The sequence below is a fragment of the Rhineura floridana genome, chromosome 2 (assembly GCF_030035675.1).
Source record: "Rhineura floridana isolate rRhiFlo1 chromosome 2, rRhiFlo1.hap2, whole genome shotgun sequence".
NCBI lineage: Eukaryota > Metazoa > Chordata > Lepidosauria > Squamata > Rhineuridae > Rhineura > Rhineura floridana.
Window position 1 is genome coordinate 110,536,535 of NC_084481.1, and position 20,251 is coordinate 110,556,785.

The following is a 20,251-nucleotide window of genomic DNA, read 5'->3' on the forward strand; positions in this document are numbered from 1 at the left end:
GTCCAGAGTATAGGTTGCGCATCAGGACAATCAGATGCTGTGGCACCCCCATTTCTTTTAAAGCATTACATAGTTTTCCATGATCTACATGATCAAAGGCTTCGCTGTAATCTATAAAGCACAGGGTGATTTCCTTCTGAAATTCCTTGCTCCGTTCCATTATCCAGTGTATGTTTGCAATATGATCTCTGGTGCCTCTTCCCTTTCTAAATCCACCTTGAACATCTGGCATTTCTTGCTCCATATATGGTAAAAGCCTTTGCTGTAGAATCTTGAACATTACTTTACTTGCATGGGATATTGTAATGTAATGTTTTTATTTTATTATATTAAGACAATAGTTCGATAATTACTGCATTCCCTGGGATCCCCTTTCTTTGGAATTGGGATATATATTGAATGCTTCCAGTCTGTGGGCCATTGTTTAGTTTTCCATATTTCTTGACAAATTCTTGTCAACATTTGGACAGATTCAGTCTCAGTAACTTGTAGCAACTCTGTTGGTATGCCAACTGTTCCTGGCGATTTGTTTCTTCCAAGTATTTTAAGAGCAGCTTTCATCTCACATTCTAAAATTTCTGGTTCTTTATGATACGGTTCCTCCATGAATGAATCTGTCATCCTTGCATCTCTTTTATAGAGTTCTTCAGTGTATTGCTTCCATCTTCCTTTTATTTCATCTCGGTCAGTCAGTGTGCTCCCGTTGATTATTCAACATCCCTACTCATGGTTTAAATTTCCCTTTCATTTCTCTAATCTTTTGGAATAGGGCTCTTGTTCTACCCTTTTTGTTGTCATCTTCTATTTCTATACAATAACTATTGTAATAGTTCTCCTTGTCCCTACGTACTAGCTGCTGTATTGCTGCATTTAGGTTTCTAACCGTGTTTCTGTCTCCTTTTGCTTTCCTTCTCTCTTTAACCATTTTAAGAGTTTCTTCAGTCATCCATTTCTAACTAGAGGTATTGTCTTTTTGCATTCTTCCCTGATAATGTCTCTGACTTCACTGCATAGTTTTTCTGGTTCTCTGTCAACTAAGTTTAAAGCCTCAAACCTTTTCTTTATTTAGTCTTTATATTATTCTGGGATGTTATTTAAATTGTATTTTGGCATGATAATTGCTTTCTTGTTCTTCTTTACTCTGATTTTCAATATGACCTGTTCATAGTCTGCTCCTGGTCTTGTTTCACAGAAAGTATGGAACTTCTCCATCTTCTGCTTCCAATTATATAATCAATTTGATTCCTATATTGGCCATTTGGTGATGTCCACGTGTACAGTCATCTTTTCGGTTGTTCAAAAAATGTGTTCGCAAGAAACAAATTATTGGCTTCACAGAATTCAATAAGTCTTTCTCCTGCTTCGTTTCTGTCTCCTAGGCCCCATTTCCCCACAATTCCTAATTCTTCTCTGTTCCCTACTTTTGCATTCCAGTCCTCCATGATTATCATCACATCTTGTTTTGGTGTGTGATCAATTTCTTCCTGTACTTTTGCGTAAAATCTCTCCAATTCCTCTTCTGCATTTGTTGTTGGAGCGTAGACTAACTTTAAATAGACTCTTGAATAACAGGTACCCAGGCTCACTCCAACCAGTCATGAGGCAAAGGTGTTGGCTGTATTAACATTTGGTGCTGAAATTTGGAGGTTTACCTATAATAAGAAAACTGAAAGCATCCAGAAACTCTTTTTATGTTTGATTTTAGGAGTGTCAAGAGGTTCTCCAGCTCATGTAATTAGAATTGAATTTGGAATAGAGGCAGTTTCAGATCTGAGTCACTGTAGGTTATTTAACAACTGGTGGAGGTTAGTCCAAATAAGTGAAGCCAGGCTTCCTAAGAAATGTTTAAATGAACAGGCATCTAAAACCACAGAAAAATATTGGCTGTATAATCTCTCAAACTTGTTATTTAATTATGGTTACACTGTGAAGGCTCTGAGTGTTCCTAATCCCAATATAAGAAATGTTGTTAAACAAAGAATACTAGACACCAGAGCACAGATGAATATAGCTGCCCTGTCAAACAAAAGGTCCATGAAATGAGAGGGCTAAAACCCAATTAAAGAAAGAAAAATACCTGTTTCTCCCAATGAAAAGAGATCAACGCACAGCCTTTGAGCAAATAGATACAATGATACAAGGGAGATTTAGGGGTATCCCAGTGCAAGATAGACTTTGTATATGTGGAGAAAATGAAGTGGAAAATCTGGCCCACTATTCACTGGAATGTCAGTTGTATTCCAATCAGAGCTTGGAAGTAACTTGTTACAAATAACGAGTTACTTGTAATGTACTACTTTTTTGAGTAACGAGTGGGTAACTTCTTTACATTTTGCTGGTAACAGAACGAGTAGTCATTTCATTACTTTTGAGCTGCAACTTTAATGTTTCTAGCATTACTTTTGGGCATTACTTGGGGGGGCAGGGGAAGTCTTCTGCTCCTCTGATTGGTGGATGAAAGGCATGTGCCTCATAATGGGCTTCTGCGCAGCGTCACTCTTCCTTGGTGCTCTGTGGGTGTTAGGAGGCGAGGAGAGAGGAGGTGGAGAGTGAGACAGTCATGGAGCGGGGAGGGAGAAAAGTTGCTTCAAAAATGGACGGTGTTGGAGAAGAAAGGAGTGGAAGGAGAAAGCCGGAGGGCAAGGACGTTGGTGAAGGAGGAGAAGGAGGCAGCAGCAGAATGGAGATGAAGAACTGTGGAGGTGAGTGATGACGATGTGCGTGTGTGTGAATACTTTCTTGTCCGCCGCCCTTCGTGGCTACTTGCTCCATCTATGCTTGGTGAGCCTCGATGCTTGTTAGCTAAGAGGATGTGTGTGTGTTAATTCTGTGCTTGTATTGAGTGTGCAAAGCAGCTGAGTGGTGGCCTCTGCCTCCCTCCCCTCCCCTCCTCCCTTGGGCAGGCAAGTCCTGCAAGTGCCTTAGTTGCTGGCAATGGAAGTTTGTTCCATATAGTTCCTTCCTTCCAAAGTTCCAAAGCAAACCCATTTCAAACCATCCATGCCCCCCATAAGCAATTATGTGATAGTGCATAGAGGCTTGTGCAGAATTAATTAATTATCATTATTATTAATAATATTCTTAAATTAATGTTTATTAAGGAAAAGAAAATTACAAAGTAGTACTAAAATAATAAAAAAGAAAAGAGAAAGAAAAAATGCTTTACATACATCATTCAGCTTTATTAATTATAGACAGACAGACAGACAGACAGATAGATAGACAGATAGATAGATGTGAACATTTCGAGGTGAGCCTTTGTCATGCTTGTCCTCAAACAGTCTATTTATGTTTAAATTGTGAAGTGCCTCTTCCTTTTTTTTTTGGATTCTTGTTTTGTTCTTCTTCCTGAGAGGGTACACCCTGAGAAGCTGAGAGCAACTGAAGAAGCAATAAAGGCAAGGAAACATGGCCATCCTGAACCAAGGCATGACACCTCTCCTTCCAAAATGCTGAAGCAGCAGCAGACAACCCTTGAGAGGTGGGGATCCAGCAGGGAGGCTGTCACCCAGACCAATCTCGACAGGAAAATAATTGATTACATTGTAGAGGAGACATTACCACTTCAGACTGTGGACAGACCATCATTCATTAGTCTGGTTCACACTGCTCCCAAAAGATCTCATCATCATATGTGTCAAGACTCTGAGAGACAGAATTGAGAAGAGAGCATGCCACATGAGATAAACTTTTGCAAACTGAATGGGTGTTGTGGCATATATAGCAACCATTGCAGCTTGTTGGACCAATTGCAAGAAGAGTTACTTTGGGGTAACAGCCTACTGGATCAACCCAACTACCGTGAAACGTGAGGTCGGGGGCCTTGGCTTGCAAGCGTCTGATGGGGCGCCATACATATAATGTCCTTGCAAAAACACTGCATGATGTGCATGTGCAGTACAGGATTCACAACAAAGTTATGTGCACTACTACAGACAATGGCTCCAACTTTGTGAAAGCGTTCAAAGTTTTCATGGCCAAAGAACCAGCAGAAGCTGCAGACACCAGTACAAATGACGATGATGGTGATAACCAGGAGGAGGAGGAGGCTAAGGTGGAGTTTGTGCCTATCTGTGAGATCCTGGACACAGGACCTGAGGCAGAGGAAGAAGCTGCAGACTCAGGAGAGGATTTTGTTTTACCACCACACCAGAGATGTGCTAGCCACACCCTCAACCTTGTGGCAACACAAGACATAGAGGCCATGCTTTCTGACTCCTCTTTCATGAAGCACTTTCGTTCCTTGATAGGAAAGTGCAGCAAGTTGTGGTCCAAGCAGAACCAGTCAGCACAGATTGCTGAGTACATCCATGCACAATGTGGTGTGTATCTGAAGGTACCGAATAAGACCAGGTGGAATTCCACCTTTGATGCGTTGAAGCAACTACATGAGCTCCTGTCAACTGTGCCACTAAAAATGCACGCCATAATGGACCACTGCTCCTTGTCCAGGATCACAGTTGCTGAGACTGCAGTGGTGCAGGAACACACAGAGATTATGGGGCTACTAGCTCAGTCCCTAGACATCCTGCAACGGGAGAACGGCTTGTTCATGGGGTATTTGCTACCAACACTCCGACTTGGACCGCAGGTTAGAAGGGCTGGAAAACAAACCTGTGAGGTACACATACTGTTTTCAGCTGCTGAGAGGTGTGTGCGAAGCCCTAAGAAAGCGGTTTGCAGCTATCTGGGAGGACAAGAGGCTTCTTCTGGTGGCCTGCCTACAACCTCGCTTCAAACTAGAGGGGGTGGAATTGTGCCAGGCAATCACCCATACCAACAAGTAAGAACATTAGGGAAGCCCTTTGGATGGATTACTCCAAGGGAAATGTTATCTCAAGGGAGGCATCAGAGGGCTTAAGGTGGTAGGCAGGGGCTGGGCCTTTTCTTCCTGGGGCTCCTCATCACAACCTTGGGTGCTGCAGGTAATCCTTAAGGGCCTGCTATGCTACCTCATGAGTGTGGCGACTTGGTCACCTTCCTGCCTTCCATGTCATCATCCACAGGCTCAGGCCAACAGTTGGACCCTGAATCAGGGGACATGACAACCATCAGGAAATCAAGTGCAGATGGTGGTTTCCTAACATATATGTGTTAACATATCCTCTCTCTTTCTTTAGATACACAATGGAAGCCTTGTTGAAAGCTGAAATAAAGATGGGTGCACTTAATGAGGACAGTGATCAGTCTTCAGACAAAGACCAGGAAGGAGATGATTTGGAAAACGAATTCTTTAACATTCAGCCCCAGGGCAAGAAGTCAGCAGTGGACACTGCTGATGAGGAATTGTTGAGGTACCTGAGGTCTCCCAGCAGGGAACTGTCATCACTCCATGGTTTTCCACGTGTGCTGCGATGTTTTATGAAGCACAACACAGGCATGCCTTCAAGCGCCACAGTAGAATGCCTGTTCAGTACTGGTGGCAACATAATGACTGTGAAAAGACATTCCTTGTCTGACGTGCTCTTTGAGCATCTTGTTCTTTTCAGACATAACAGAAATGTATTGTAAAAGCAGCATTTCAAGTGTAAAATTTGATTTCAAGTGTTGGGGTATCATCATTGCTGGGGGGGGAATGTGAGATTCTGTTATGCCATTCTGTTAATCTTTTGGATTAAAAAAATATTCTACTACCTTCTGTGTGATTGTGTGTGTTTATTTTTAATGTTTTAGGCTACTTAGATGTGCAGCAGCCAAGGCCAGCCCCTTTTAGGCTTTTTTTTAAAAAAGCAACTGAAATGTAACTGTAGTGATTACTTTTGAGAAAAAGTAATCAGTTACTTTCAGAGCAATTGTGATTGTAACAGTAATTGCTACTTTTTGGGCCATGTAACTGTAACTATAATTTATTAGTTTTTAAAAGTAATCTTCCAAGCTCCGATTCCATTTGTAGGGAACTTTATCCCTATTTCTTGACTGTATGAGAAACTGGGAGGTTGAGGACAAACTGAATTTTCTCTTAAGTGGATCTAACCCATTGGTGACTCAGAGGGTTGCCTTCTTCGCAGTTAAGACGGCCATTTTAAAGGAAATGTCTGACCAATGAGCCATGTAACCGTATTTCAGTCATGTGGGGCATTTATAATGTACTCAATATTTTAATGTTTAGATTTTAGTTATCTCTTTTAAGATTTATGTATTTACTGACTGGTTTTTAAATCTGCATTTGTTTTAATCGTATTTGATATGGTCTGAAGACTTACTCAACAAAACTGATTAATTGAATTTTCCCAGTATTCTCAAACTGCAGGATTTTGTTACTTGAGGGAGGGAAACAATTTCCCCTTCAGCTAGCACCATCATTGTGATTATAACTGCACCGTGGAACATGGAACATGGATATGCAACTGTCATATCCATGTGACCATAACATTTAACTATTACAACACTTCACCTATGCCTGTGCCATTTTTCAAATGGTTTTGATTTTATTTACACTGACGCTAAAGAAATGTGGTCCCTCTTGCTGTGTCACTGCAGGTGGAGAACATTGAACCTTATAATCCACCATAATGGCAAACACCAAAACTGCAATGCACCTTTTTTGCAAAGGCAACAAAAACAGTTCCTGCCCCCCTCAGCCAGTGCTATGTATGGGTCCCTTCTATTATATGGAGTTAGGTGTAATGATCTTGGCACTGGATCAGTGCTACAAGTGTAATTATCTCTGTGATGTGACGAAAAAACCCGTGCAATGTGATAGGCACAAACTGGCTAACGACCAAGGTTCCCACTCTTGACCACACAGGTTGAATCCAGAGGAAGAGGAACTGCCAAGTCATCTGGAATGGGTTTAATTACAGGAGTTTAACAGAAGGTATGCCTAATGTCTATCTACTGCCTTATGGGATCCATTTCTTAATTTTTTGGGTCAGCATGAACTCTTATCCATTGTCTCACCTGAGACTAACCCACAATGCACATGGGGCAACCTGTACTCACCATATCATGGTGTCTGGGTGACAAGTCAGTGCCACAACAGATTGCAATAAGGTATTTTCAGGTATTATTTGATATAAACAAACAAACAAACAAACAAACAATTCTGTGTTTTGTGCCAATGCAGATTCTGAGGTGGTTAAAAGACATTGTGAATCTTCGGTGCTTAGACCTTGTAGCAAATAAGAGAAACCAAAGGCTTATGATAGCAAAAATCCTGAACTTTGTAGAATAATTCCTGTGTGAATTCTATTGTGCCTGTTAAGTGTCTGGAACTGAATTTTATTTATGCTTTATGTTCAGAATTTTATTTATGTTTTCAAGTTATGTTCTTTGTTTATATGGATAAAATCAATTTTTAATGGATTGTCTGAGACTTGGGTGAGGCTGATAGGTGCCGAGAGCCAACAACTTCTGGAGGGCCACAGGTTAGACATCCTTGTTTAAGAAATAATGAACCCAGTTGTTGGAAACAACAACAGGGGAGAGTGCTTCTGCACTCAGGTCTTGATTGTGAGCTTCCCATAGGCATCTGGTTGGCCACTGTGAGAACAGGATGCTGGACTAGATGGCCCATTGGTCTGATCTCACAGGATCTTGTTGTGTTCTTATGAAACAAACTGCTTTTGGGAGGATATGGAAACCTTTTCTAATATTGGAACCAAACATTCAGAGATCAGGTCTCAAGCTATGTATTCTCCTATCTGGTTTTACATCAAGTTTTGCAAATTTATATGAATTGAGGGAACTTTGTGTGTGTTTTTATGTGGAATGTTAATACTAAGGGCTTCGTCTCTGCACATTTTGCACACCAACCCCACCACCTAACCCCAGCATAGGGAACCGCAGGTATCCCACCCTTCTTGCCACCCCCATGGGTCAGCCAAGCATTTCCTAACTCCTCACCATGGGTCACCAATCATTTTCATCTCCTCACCTCGAGTTGCCAAGCCTTTTCCTTTCCTCACCCATCATGGGTCACCAAGCTTCCTCCTCCCCTCCCCTTTACACCTTCTTCTGCGAGAAGGGAAGCACAAGAGGGAGGTGGGTGGCCAGGTAGCCGGTCAAGACAAGCCATGCAAGAATAGTCAGGTGTGGCTATGACAGGGCCGCAGCAGCTTCCCTCCTCCTTGCCCTCCACCACTGAGGCTTAAACAACATTTTCAGGGGACAGCAACAGAGCAGGACACTTGCTGAGGAGTTGCCCCAGCCTGTCCTGACTGTTTCTCCATGGCTTATCTCAGCCACCTCACTTGCCCACCTCGCTTGCTTGCTCACCTCACACCTGCCCACCTTGGCCACCAACCATCCTTGCTAGCCTCATGCTCTCGCCTCACACTCGCTGTGCCGTCCCCGTGGAAGACCGCTTACAACCTCGTATTGTTGTAAGCGGTCCGCTCATTTGAATTTCTCAATAGCCTGCAATCCCCTGATGAAGGCCTAAAACCTATAGGCTGAAAACGCGTTGGGTTTGAACACACAATGAATTCCTATTTTTCTAGTATCTTGGCTTTTGCCCTCTATTTTTTCCTGGTTTGGATGCTAGCCACTTTCTGTTGTTGCTTGAAAAATATTATATAGAACACTTAAAAGGGAGTGGTGCTTCCAAGTTAACTTCATCATACCCTCCTGATATAACCAAAAATGTTTCAATTGTTTTGGGGGTTTTGTACTTACTATTGCCATTAGCTGCCTTGGGCACAATTCATGGAAAGGTAGGACATAAATATTTATAAATAAATAGTGGGTCCCTAGCTCACTTATTCACCAGCTCCCTCTAGTTAACATTTAAGCTAGCATGCATTTGTATTCTTTGGTCTTCTGTACCTATTGTCTGTGACATCGTTTTCTTTTTCCTATTAAAAACAGAATTTTTTATTTTGTCCTGGTAGTTCTAAGTAGCCCTTTGCTAACTTGCACTTGGCTGTAACCCAATGTGCTGTAGCAACATGCTTTCTTTCGACACATCTGTAGCAATCCACCAACCTTCTCTGCAACTTCCTTCCCATAATTATGCAGCAGGTTGTCCCCAGTGAAAAGAATGGCGGTTGCACAGCAACAGTGCTTAGGCCATTGCCAGAGTCATCAAAGTCTGCTTTCAAACTGGGCTGGACCGGGGATAGGATCTGACAGGTGAGAGTTGGAGCTAGAGTGCCACTTGGTAGATCATGGGCTGGGAGAAAGTTTGCTGGCTTTTCACACCTAGGGATGGGCAAATCTGTCTGCTTCTGTTCCACGGCACTTTCACGTACTTTTTACCCATAACTCGGTTCCATTTCTGTATTAATCTGCAATTTTAAAAATAAATAAATCTCAAAATGTTTCTCAATAAATATTCAGAAACATAGTTACATATATCTTCTCTCCAAATGAGTTTCTGAATGTGTATTTTCAATGTTTAAACTGTAGCGATCTGCATTGCAATATTCAGAGAAGTGTGAAATCTGGTGGACAGCTAAGTTGTAATCCACATGCTAGTTCAAGACCTGTTCTGACCTGCTAGGACTGACCTGTTCATGTTATAAAGGAATTTTCACAGATCAAATTCAAGAATCCCTATTGTAGTCTTCCCCAATTAGCCAGGGCTGATGGCAGCTGTAGTCCAAGACATCTGAGGGGGGGACATCAGGTTGGGGAAGGCTGTCCTACTCACACCCCAGTGTTGGTTACCTGGCAGAAGATGGGTTTTCCTGGTTAGACCAGTAAAATAGCTAACCTGGGCATTGCACCCATCACTTCATTGTGATTCCCTGTGAATGCTCCCATTGCTGCTCTTCTCATCCCATTTTTCTTCTTTCATCATCCCCTGTCCACTCTACACACACCCTTAAAGACCAAAACTGACACTGGCTCTTAAAACATCTATTAGGAATTTATTACAACACATTGTTCCCAAATACAAAAGAAAGGAAAAGAAAGAGAGGGTAAAAAAGCACTGCCGTTTACAGCCTCCAATAATAAATAAATTAAGTCAAAGCAGGGGTAGAGTGCACCACTCAGTCCTGCAAGGCAACATCCAATGTCAGCATTCCTTTAGCAGGCAGGATGCATTTTATCGTGACTCACGAGAGAGGGAACAAACTCACAGACTAGATGCAAGAATTCTATCCCCCCCACCCCCACCCCACTGGTAGTCACCCTGGACAGCATTCAGAATTCATTCCTAGAGCACACAGATGTTTGTACCCAATCCCCCATTCCAAGGACAATCCTTGATAATGAACTGTTCAGTCTGAGACCATCATGTTAACTCTTGGATATGAGGATTTTTCACAAACAAAGCCCTTTAGTTCTGCACCTGTATCAGGGGCTTGACAACTTGCACCTAATCTATCTTTGTCCATATATGTTTGCAAGACAGGAGAACTGGGATAAAAATGCGGCTCTGAAGATAGGAGATCAAAATGCCGCCTGAGATGATGGGTAACTCAGTTTCTCTCCTCCCTCCAAACGAAGTCTGAGCAACTATAAATAAATGCAGCACTTGTACCTCTAAACCTCTTTCCCCAACCCATGTTTTAAATTGCAAAACACAGTTTATTTGATGGCTAGTCTTAACTACCTCACCTTAAAGCTGATATCTACTAAGGTTGGCTAGGAAAGCACTGTGGCAGGGAGGTGTTTATACAGGAGACAAATAGGCTTTTTGTTCACTGAAGTTTTCAGTAATATTGACATTTTTTAATCTTGGGAAGGAAAACATTTTTGTTTCCAGTGTTAGCAGTATATGAATGCTGAGATACGAATCACCAGATACCTAAACACACAAGGATCATATCTGGCAGTTTCTATCACCCCAGGTTCCTTGAGAAAGTTGTGATGCAGCATGGAAAGGTCCTTCAAATGCAGAAACAGGCCTCAATCCATTCATCAGAGATGCTTTGGAGTCAGAATACTTGTTCATGTTTAGAAACCATCTTGTAGCTTTTAGTTTTACTTGGGCTGTAATCCTAGTAATAAATATACTTACCTAGAAATGAAACTATTAATTTAGCCTTAAATCACCTTTGAACTTTGTCACTGTCAATGTGAATTTCTGATCTCCATTAATGTGGAAGAGAAAGCAGGAACAGATATAATTGTACATGAGAATTACAAACCAACTGAAGCAAGAACTCCTTTAAGCCTCCTTTGTGAAAATATCCTTATTTCTAAGGAAAGCATTTGGGGGTTTAAGTCTAAGCAACCTAATTCTTGAGGTGGCTGAAAATTAAATCTAGAGAACAGTGCACAGTCAAACCCAGACAGTTTTTATGATAGGATTTCGGAATAAAATGCCACGTGATCAAACTTCTTGGGCACAGTTGCCATTTTTTGGCTTCAATCACCAAAGGTAAACTTGTACTACTGAAATGTGGTCATTACATTACAATTTCCAGGATTGTGAAGGAAGACATTGTACTGAAACTTTTTCTTTAAATGCAGATAAACTCTAGGACAGATGTGGGGAGTCTGTGGTCCTCCAGATGTTACTGAACTACAACCCTCATCATCCCTGGCCATGCTTGCTGGGGTTGATGGGAGTTGTAGTTCAGTAGCATCTGGAGGACCACAGGTCTCCCAGCCCCACCTCTAGGATGAAGGAAACATGCAAAATGTTGGTTCTATATCTCCTAAAGTACTACTTAATCATTTGAAATCATTTTGGAACTCTTTTATTGTTCCCTGTAAACCTCAGTGGGACAGGGGCAGCTCTCTGTATGGGAGGACTTTGCAGGATCCACACCTCTCCGATCTCCAGAAGAATACAACTGCTTCTCCTCTTCCTCCTGATCATGATATCTGCTGACCAGGTATGCATGCCACAGTACTGACCAGCCATTACCTACAAATTGGGAGTCTGGGAAGGCAAAAGACCAGGTGGAGATGGAAAAGGTATGCATATACTCATGACAGAGAAACAAAGATCAACACATATAGAAGTAAAATTACATAATAATAATAATAATAATAAATACTTAAATCTATAATTCATACATTGCAATTACAACATTGATAGCTTATTATCATTAGCATTAGGATCAGGAGGAAGGCAGAAAATATCTCCTTTTCAGGGGTTGAAGTCCAGTAGAGGAGTCAGAACAAGAGCAAGAGCATACGGCTACAGGAAGAACACAGGGAACAGAAAAAATAAATAAAACCAGAGAGCGCACATGAAAGAACAGGTGGAGGGTCAAAGAAAGACAGTACAGACTTGAAAGGGGAAAAAAACACTTTTTGTTGTTGCAAGAAGGTGCTGCAAGCCAGAAATTCACCATGCAAGACCTGGGTGGTGTCAGCCTTAGAGTTTTGCACCTGAAGTAAAAATGGCATACTTATGCCACTGTTCTTTTTTTTAAAAAAAAAGAGCATTGGAGGCAGGGAAATGGCACTTCTCCAGAATCTGCCATTGAAAGCAAATTGCTTCATGATAAGGCTGACCCTAGACTTGGGCTTCAAGATTAGCATTACCAACTCCAGAATCCTGCATTGTCCCACACTCAAGACTTACCCAGAGCTTCGATTTATGGGGAATTTAAAAAGTTCAAGAAATTTTCATTGGCGTTGTACTCAAGGCCAGATTGTAGTTTTGTGGGCATTTTATGACCCACCTAGTGTGTCACTACTTGGTTTCCCCTCTCTTCTCCTTATTGAGAGCTTGTTTTAAATAAAGCTCAGAGACCTCATTTGCTTCCTGAAAGACACTTGTCTCACTGCAAATTAAGTATGTTTATATTATTCTGATTGTCCACCAGCATAACTTATTTGCCGTCCCTAGACGCCTACTTCTGAGTTTCCACTGGTTCTCCTTCCTGCTATTGAGTTAGAAACAACTCTATAGTAGACAACAGTGTAGATGAAGTATTAACATCAGATCAGAACTGAAGGCTGTAATTCAGGAGAAATTTCCTGGCTGATAAGAACTGGGGAGAATCTTTTTAGAAAAAGCTGTGTAGGTCACCTGTGGACTTCATCAAGCCAAAAATAGCTATTGAGTTCAAGTAAGGCAAGCATAGTGGGATTTTTCTCTTGAAGCCAATGGTAGATTATTCCTGCAGGATACTTTCCACATAGGGCTAAGTAAAATGGCTCAAATATGGCTCTTTGCTGAAACACAAGATTAGGGAGAAAAGAGAAAATGCAAATTTGATCTTCATAAGAAGACTAAAGGTTAAAGCAGTACATGCTTTCATTTCAGAAGAATGGCTCTTCTTTTCACAGCTTGATTTTCTTATCACCCTTGAAAATTCCAAAATTTTCATTAAAAAAATCCAAACAGATCTTTCCGCTCAGCTCTACTGTAGTTTTATCATAGATTGACCTGGTTTTGATTTTTTTTATTTTTATTGAAGGGAATTGCTGGCAATTTTGCAGCTTGCTAGGAAGGCTCCCAGAATACCCACATATTCTTCCCCACCTTTTAATTTTGGAGGAGCTATTGCTCTGAAATGACCACAGGCGGCAGCTCTTCAAAGCAAGTAACCATTCATTCATTTTGTCCCACGTTGGATGCTATTTGCTGCTGGAATGTAGATTGACTTTGCAGCATTGGCTCATATCAGATTGAGACGGCACTTTTTTGTGACAGTGCACTGCAGCACTTTTGTATCTCAGCATTCAGCAGCTTTCACGAGTCTGTCTTCAGAGTAATTCCTGCACCCAAATCTGCTATACCTGTCATGCAGAACAGATCTTGAGGGCTCTTGATATTCAGAGAGTCCAAGCTGCAAGTTAGGTAACAAAGGAGATACTATGGCTTGCATTGCGATGATGCCCCAATAGATGGTAGGTACAAATGTGTAGGATCAAGCCAATAGTATTCAGGGTCACAGTCAAGGTATCAGCTGCTACTAACATGAGACAGGATTTTAATAGGATCCCTATTAAAATTCCCCAAGGACATGCTGAACACTGCACCGTCAATGATCTTTGAACTCACTTCATTCATTCCAAACAGCTAGTTTTAATCCTTGTGGATTTTTTAGCATTTAGTTGGGAAAGGAAGAGATCCTGGGGAGTGACTGCTAAAAACAGGACTGCTTAACAGCCATATAGATTTCATCCTTCATGTTCGCGGGATATCATTTATGATAACAGTGCTCCATCATGGACTGTTCTGCCCTGTTCCTATCAAGTGTACATTAGGATGCTATTCTCCTGTTAGTCCCACAGAAAAAGAGGCACAAAATAGAAGACTGCTTAAAACATAGGGCTGTATCCAATGTAGTGCGCCAAGGTAAAATCACTTAGTGGAATATGGTCGCGCAAGAGAATGCAGATTGCTGATAACTTTGTTACACAATAGATTGTGCAATCTGTTGTGCAATGTGTTTGCTCTAGCATAACTGTTGGGTTGGATTCCTTTGTTGCACATTTCAACTCACCAGTTTTCTAGTGCAAGAGCTCATGGTCTTTTTAAAGCTTTCATATTTGTTAGGGCTGTGCAGGGAGGCTGGGATTTAGGGTTCAGGTTGGTGGGATTCAGGCTTTGGCTGGGAGGCTGCCATTTTCTACCCAACCACATTCTAAACTCAGTTAAAAAGAAACTCTTACCTCAAAGAGTTATTGTGGTAAGAAAAGTGGGATAACCTGCATGGTATGCTGCCCAGCGCTCTTCGGGAGGAAGAATGAGACACAAATGTAACAAACATTTAGTTTGTGATGCTAGCAGTACCACCATTACCTGAAAAATTACTAGCCATCAACACTTGAATTTGGAGTGATTTATGCTAGAGGAAATGTGTACTGTGCTTCTAAAAACTCTCAATAGAATATTTCAGTATCAGTTGGAGAATCTAGGGATACATACTCAAGATAATTTAACACCGATTAGTTACTGCTCACCATACCTGAATCACACTTTCATACTATCAAAAGCGGCTAAAGGGTTCATCAGCTGTTTTGATGCACACTAATAGAGGAAATGAGGATTCTGAACTTTTCACATCTGTGAATAAGCAACCAGACACCAGATACATTAAGCTATAGTTGAAGATGTAATTGTGTTTTCACCCAAAGAGGGATCCAACAGGAACTTTAAAATAATGGGTTAAGCTGCCAAGATCGGTGCCTGTATTTATCCTATTCCACTTCCCCCCTGTTCCTCTGCCATGCTACTTTTGAAATACTATCAGGTCAGCAGGATCAATTCTGAGCTTGCAGCATCTAATTTGAACATATCTTGGTAAAATAAGTAGTATGAGGTCTCTACCTTATATCTTGGTAGAGTACAGACAGCAATTGTTATGGTCAGGAAGCAGACGACCTGATGTAAAAACATCTTATTGCTGCTCCCTATGGTTTGTGTTTGTTTGCAAGTTTTGAACCTGAGTTTTTTTATGTTTTCATCTTATGTAGGACTTTTTAATTTTGTAAAAAAATTACATTTCAACAAGAAAGAGAATGGGAAAAGAAACGAATTTTCTTTTATCTCAAATAATTTTTTTCTTTTAAAAGCTACACAAACAACCCTGAGGTATTGGCTCAAAAAACCAGCATGTGATACAAAAGGAACAAATGCAAAATCAGTTACACAAAGAGAAAAATGTGCTTTCAGTTTTAAAAGACACAGCTCTGGGCCTGTGTTCCAAAAAGGGGAAGCAGAATTACAGTGTCTCCGTCAGGAATTTTTAAGTGGATGCATCTGCAACTCCTCAAAAAGGAAGTCCAATGTGGCCAACAGTGAAAATCTTTATCATGTCCTCTTATGCTGTTTTGATTGGGATCTTTTCATTATTAGCTGAATTATCAACACCCTACTAACCTGCTTACCAGCTTCTACAGCGCCAACCAGGAAAATGACTCACTGGGATGGGGACTTTCCATGTGGCTGGGCCCAGCTGCATAGTTAAAATGATTTACAAATGTTACCACCTCTGTGGAAAGCCTTCACTGCGTGACAACCTTTCCAGCAACCTCCACAAGAGGACCACAGTGTTTGAACCTGCCCTTAGTTTAGCCTTCCCCAACTCCCCTAGATGTTGTTGGACTGCATCCCTCAGCATCCCTGAATACTGGCCGGAGCTGATGCGGAGGGGTGTAGTCCAGCAACATCTGGGGACCCAAGGATGAGGAGGGCTGCCTTAGTTTAACTAGTGGGAACAGATGCCAACTCATCCTCATCCAGGGCCAGCCCTGCCATGAAGTAGCATGAGGCAGCCACTTCAGCCAGCATATGTTTGCCATTAAAAAGTGACAAATCATAAACTGTTTAGTTTATTATTATGCTTTTTACTATCAGGGAATAGGAGGAGATTGGGATTAACCACTTTTGGTGTTAAAATATCCTGGGTTGCCCCTGCCCTCTTCTCTGCCTTTTGGGGTTCATCTTTAAAAAGAGCCAGATGACTCTTTCCTCCATTTCTCCTAAAATGAACAGAAAATAAGGAGGATGTCTTGCTCTTGAACATTCCCCAGTAAAGTACTGAGGTGGGGCTAGATTTTGTTTGTGGATAATATCCCAGCCAATCAACAGGATTTCTCAGTGATAAGACCATTAAGCTCAATAGCCAAACTAATCTGCTTAGAAACCCCTCAGAGAATGGCAAGATGTGTCCAGAAGGTGGGAGTTGGGGGTGGATTAGTGAATCTTTCACACTACAGCCAAAATACTATGAATGTCCTTTCCCAAAAGGCTGTTCTGTTTGGTCTTCTACTGGTTCAGATTTGTCTTTGGACTGTTTTCTCATTGGTTGATTTGCATTCACTGGGAAATTCCTGCATGGCAGGGACTCCCTGATAGATGGTGAACATGTACTTAATATCAGGCACAAATTTATGATTGAAAATTGCAACTCAGACACCAATTCATGCTTTATGTCCACTGTTACAGTAGTAAGTGGATACTTCCCTACAGTGGGATCCCTACAAAAGGCCTGAGAACCTTAAAGTACTTTTTACTCTAGTAGCACAATCACATAATTCATTCAGCCGGCTAAATCCATCCTTTGCCACAGGTTTTAGGCCTCAAGCATCTCCCCTAACCCCTTCCACAAAGCCTGCTGGAGCCAGGGTTCAACACTGATTGAATAACAGCAGGATCTGAATGGTCATTCACCATAATCTCCCCCATTTGTAAAGTTAGGGAATGGCCTATTTGTTGTATCAATCATCTGAGAGATATCCTGGGTTATTGGAAAGGAACTCATCCTCTGGGAATTCAATCTCCAGTTCTAATATGTTCTTTCCACAGACAGCAAACGAAAAACAAAATCCAGTACAGTCCTCTTGATACAGCCTGCCGCCCCCCCCAAACTCCAGAATAAGACTCTCCTTTTCTTATATAGGAACCCCAATGTCCCCCACCCAAACCCAAGAAGGGAAAGGTTTTATGGCTTTGATTGAAGTTGCGACAGAATTGGGAAGTAAAGAAGCATTAAGAAGGATTCCTGGCTCAGTTTGTGTTCAACATTTTCTCACTTTTCTTTTTAAATAAAAGCACGCACGCACGCACACACACACACACAGAGATTTCTCATCCCACTCTTGGAGGTGTCTGCGTCACTGATGTGAGCTACAGAAGGAGCCACAGGCCTCGGATATTGCTTTGAAACTCATGTTTCAGTTTTAAATACCATACACAGTAAAAATACAGCTGATAAGTACCGCCCCTACATTGTCTGAAAATCATTGCCAGAATGAACAGCTTCAAATAAATTAAAAAGAAAATTTGAAATATTATTTGTCTCAATAAAAACTGTAGTAAAACCATTTAAACTTTTTCTTTGTGTCTCTCTCTCTTTTTATATTATATATAATATATATTTATATATGTATAGGGCCGCTGTAGTGCAGCGTTTAAGAATCTAGCCAGAGAAACACAGAGGAGCATGCTTAGTATGGGGGGGGGGACACATACACCAAGGGAAGCCATTGAAAATTAGCCTCTCCAGGTTTCTGCACTCCAGTCTGGGAAGGAGCCACCCATATATAATGTCCAACCCTGATGGGACAGAAAAGAAACTCCCTTCCTGTAACGGGAGTGGATGGACAAAATCTTCAGTAATTTCCTATAGGTAAGATAGGAATGTAATATTAACAACTGCTAATGCACTCTTTACAAGAAAAGAACCTGCTTCCCTTAAACTCCCCCCACTGCAAATCTGCAGATCAAACAACAATCTTCCTCCAGGAAAAACTTTTTAAATGGTGGAAGCCTTTACGATTTTAAATTTCTCCCCAGTTTTTCTTTCACCCCAACTCTGAAGTCACACCTCAGCTCTCCCCTTTCCCATACTGGGGAAGGTGGGGAGAGAGCACTGTCTGCATGTGAAAGAATCCAGGATCTAAGAGTCAATACACTCTCCACCGGCCAAAAAGGGAATGTGGTGTGGTTTGTCTTGGTGGTGGAGGTAGGTACAAAAGGGGGCACTAAGCATGCACCTTTATGTTTCTTGACTTTGGGTTCATTTAGCTTTGCCAACGATTTTGCCCGTGTGCCCTTTGGAAACACACAGGTATATAAATAATGCTCCCACCGTCACCCGTGCCCTTTTCCTCCGTAGTTAAATATCTCACCAGACTTCCCACCCACCCACCGGCTCACAGATGCACGCACCCTTGCTCTCAAATCTCACAAGGTGAACGTCAGGACACCTCAATGATTTCCATGCTGCCTGAAAAGCTAGACTGTTTGCTGATTTTGCCCAGGTCTTCCCGAGACCTGCTCTCTGACAAGGTCTCCTCAAACTCCATCTGGCAGCTCCTTCGCTTGAACTGCTTCTCGGCCGCAGTGTCCTCATGCCAGCTGTGCCGCACATCCCGTGGCTCCCCCCGCTGCTTGTCCCTCAGTCTGATCTCGCAGCTCGCCTGGATTGTGCTGCAGCTGAACGAAGAGTAGGTAGTGGCACTGGCAAAGAGAGCCCCACTCCCGCTGCTTTTGCTACCTGCTGCTGAGTCTGTGCTGAAGTACCAGGGGTTTTCAGAGGAAGGAGTGCCGGGAGACTCCAAGTGCATCCCCCAAGTGCTAGAAGAGGCCGGTGTTGTGCCTGGCTGCGGCAGCTGCTGCCCTGCACTGGGAAGGCTCATCCGAAGCGTCTGCTTGAGACTGTCCTCCATGCTGCTGCTTTTATGCATGGCACACATCCCGCTGAAATTAAGGCTCAGCCCATGGGCAGGGGAGCCGGCTTGGTGCCTGTGCTTTCGTCTCTGTCGTACTTTGGCCTCCAGGAGGAAGTCGGGCCCACTGGGCCAGTCGGGGCTATCTGGAACCGGGGAGAATTGGCATGTACCATTGGGGCCCGAAGGGCTATCCAGCTTGCACAGCTTGGGAGTTTCTCCTGCCTCCACTGGACCTGGGGCTTCTTGCCTCTGGCTAGGAGAGTAGGCTGACTTGATGTCCAAGGAGAACGAACGCTTCAGCCGGTTGGTGTCTTGGATACGCTCTGATGACAAGTGTAGCCCATTGAGTCCTTGCTGTAGTGCTGTAGGCGAGACCACCTTGGAAACTCCTGTTGGCTTCTCAGAGTCCACCAAGGTTGTGCTTTTTAATAGCTCCTCAGCCTTTTCTGAGGTAGATAGTGTCTGGTGCCTGTTGCCTTCAGGTGCTTCCAACAGATCTTGCTGGGATTCCCCTTCACCCTTCTCCCCTTGGGCCTTCAGAGCTTTGAGCAGCTTCAGGCTTCTCTCATACTCTAGGAGCTGACCCAGGAAGTTGAAGTTGGGCGATATGGAGGGACGCCGGTCTTTGACAAATCTGTTGATGCAAACAAGACAGCCGTGGTTGTTACTGGGGCCTTCTAATTCAATGGTACTCCAGGCCCCTAAAGGACAAAGGAGATCTGGGAGCATCTCAACAAGTGGGCCAGAATGGGAAGGGGGAAGAACCATACGATTCAAAGCACCACTGGATACTTGTTGGATTTGGGTTTTTTCCACACCCAGTGACTCCAAGGAGTAGGGATGTAACATGATGTTTTAAAGATTGCTCCTTGTCTTGTAGCAGTTTACTCAAAGGCCATTTTGGACAATCTTCAGGCTCATGAAAGTAGCCACAAGAACTGCCTCTGGATGTCGGCTCCTTGCCCACACAGAGCCACTGCCACATGTGGCACTACATTTTTTGTGTGCCATCCCTAACAGCTAAAAACCTACGTCTGCTGGCGCATGCAGGGGTCCCGGAGGCCATAGACTGGGAGCCGATTTGCAGATGAAACTCAAGTGGCTGCTACAAGCCTGACAATCATGCAAATCAGGCTCCTAAGCTTACACCCAAGAAACTGGCAAAAGAGTAACTGAACACAAAGCACTCCTTGCTTAGTAGTATATTATGGGCTATATCCAACCAAGGTATGCTCAGTATAAACCCAGAGTAAATTGAAATTAACAGGCCTTA

General features: G+C 42.5%; 1 protein-coding gene across 6 annotated transcripts in view; it reads right to left on the bottom strand.

The window, feature by feature from the left end:
- Window positions 1–17,459: 17,459 nt before the first annotated feature.
- DUSP8 (dual specificity phosphatase 8) overlaps window positions 17,460–20,251 on the bottom strand; it is a 123,270-nt gene continuing 120,478 nt past the window's right edge. For all 6 annotated transcript variants that reach the window (XM_061610118.1, XM_061610119.1, XM_061610120.1 and 3 more), the window contains one exon: window positions 17,460–19,612. In XM_061610118.1, coding sequence (XP_061466102.1) covers window positions 18,505–19,612 — 1,108 coding nt within the window. In that variant the 3' untranslated portion in view covers window positions 17,460–18,504. The remainder of the gene's footprint in view (window positions 19,613–20,251) is intronic.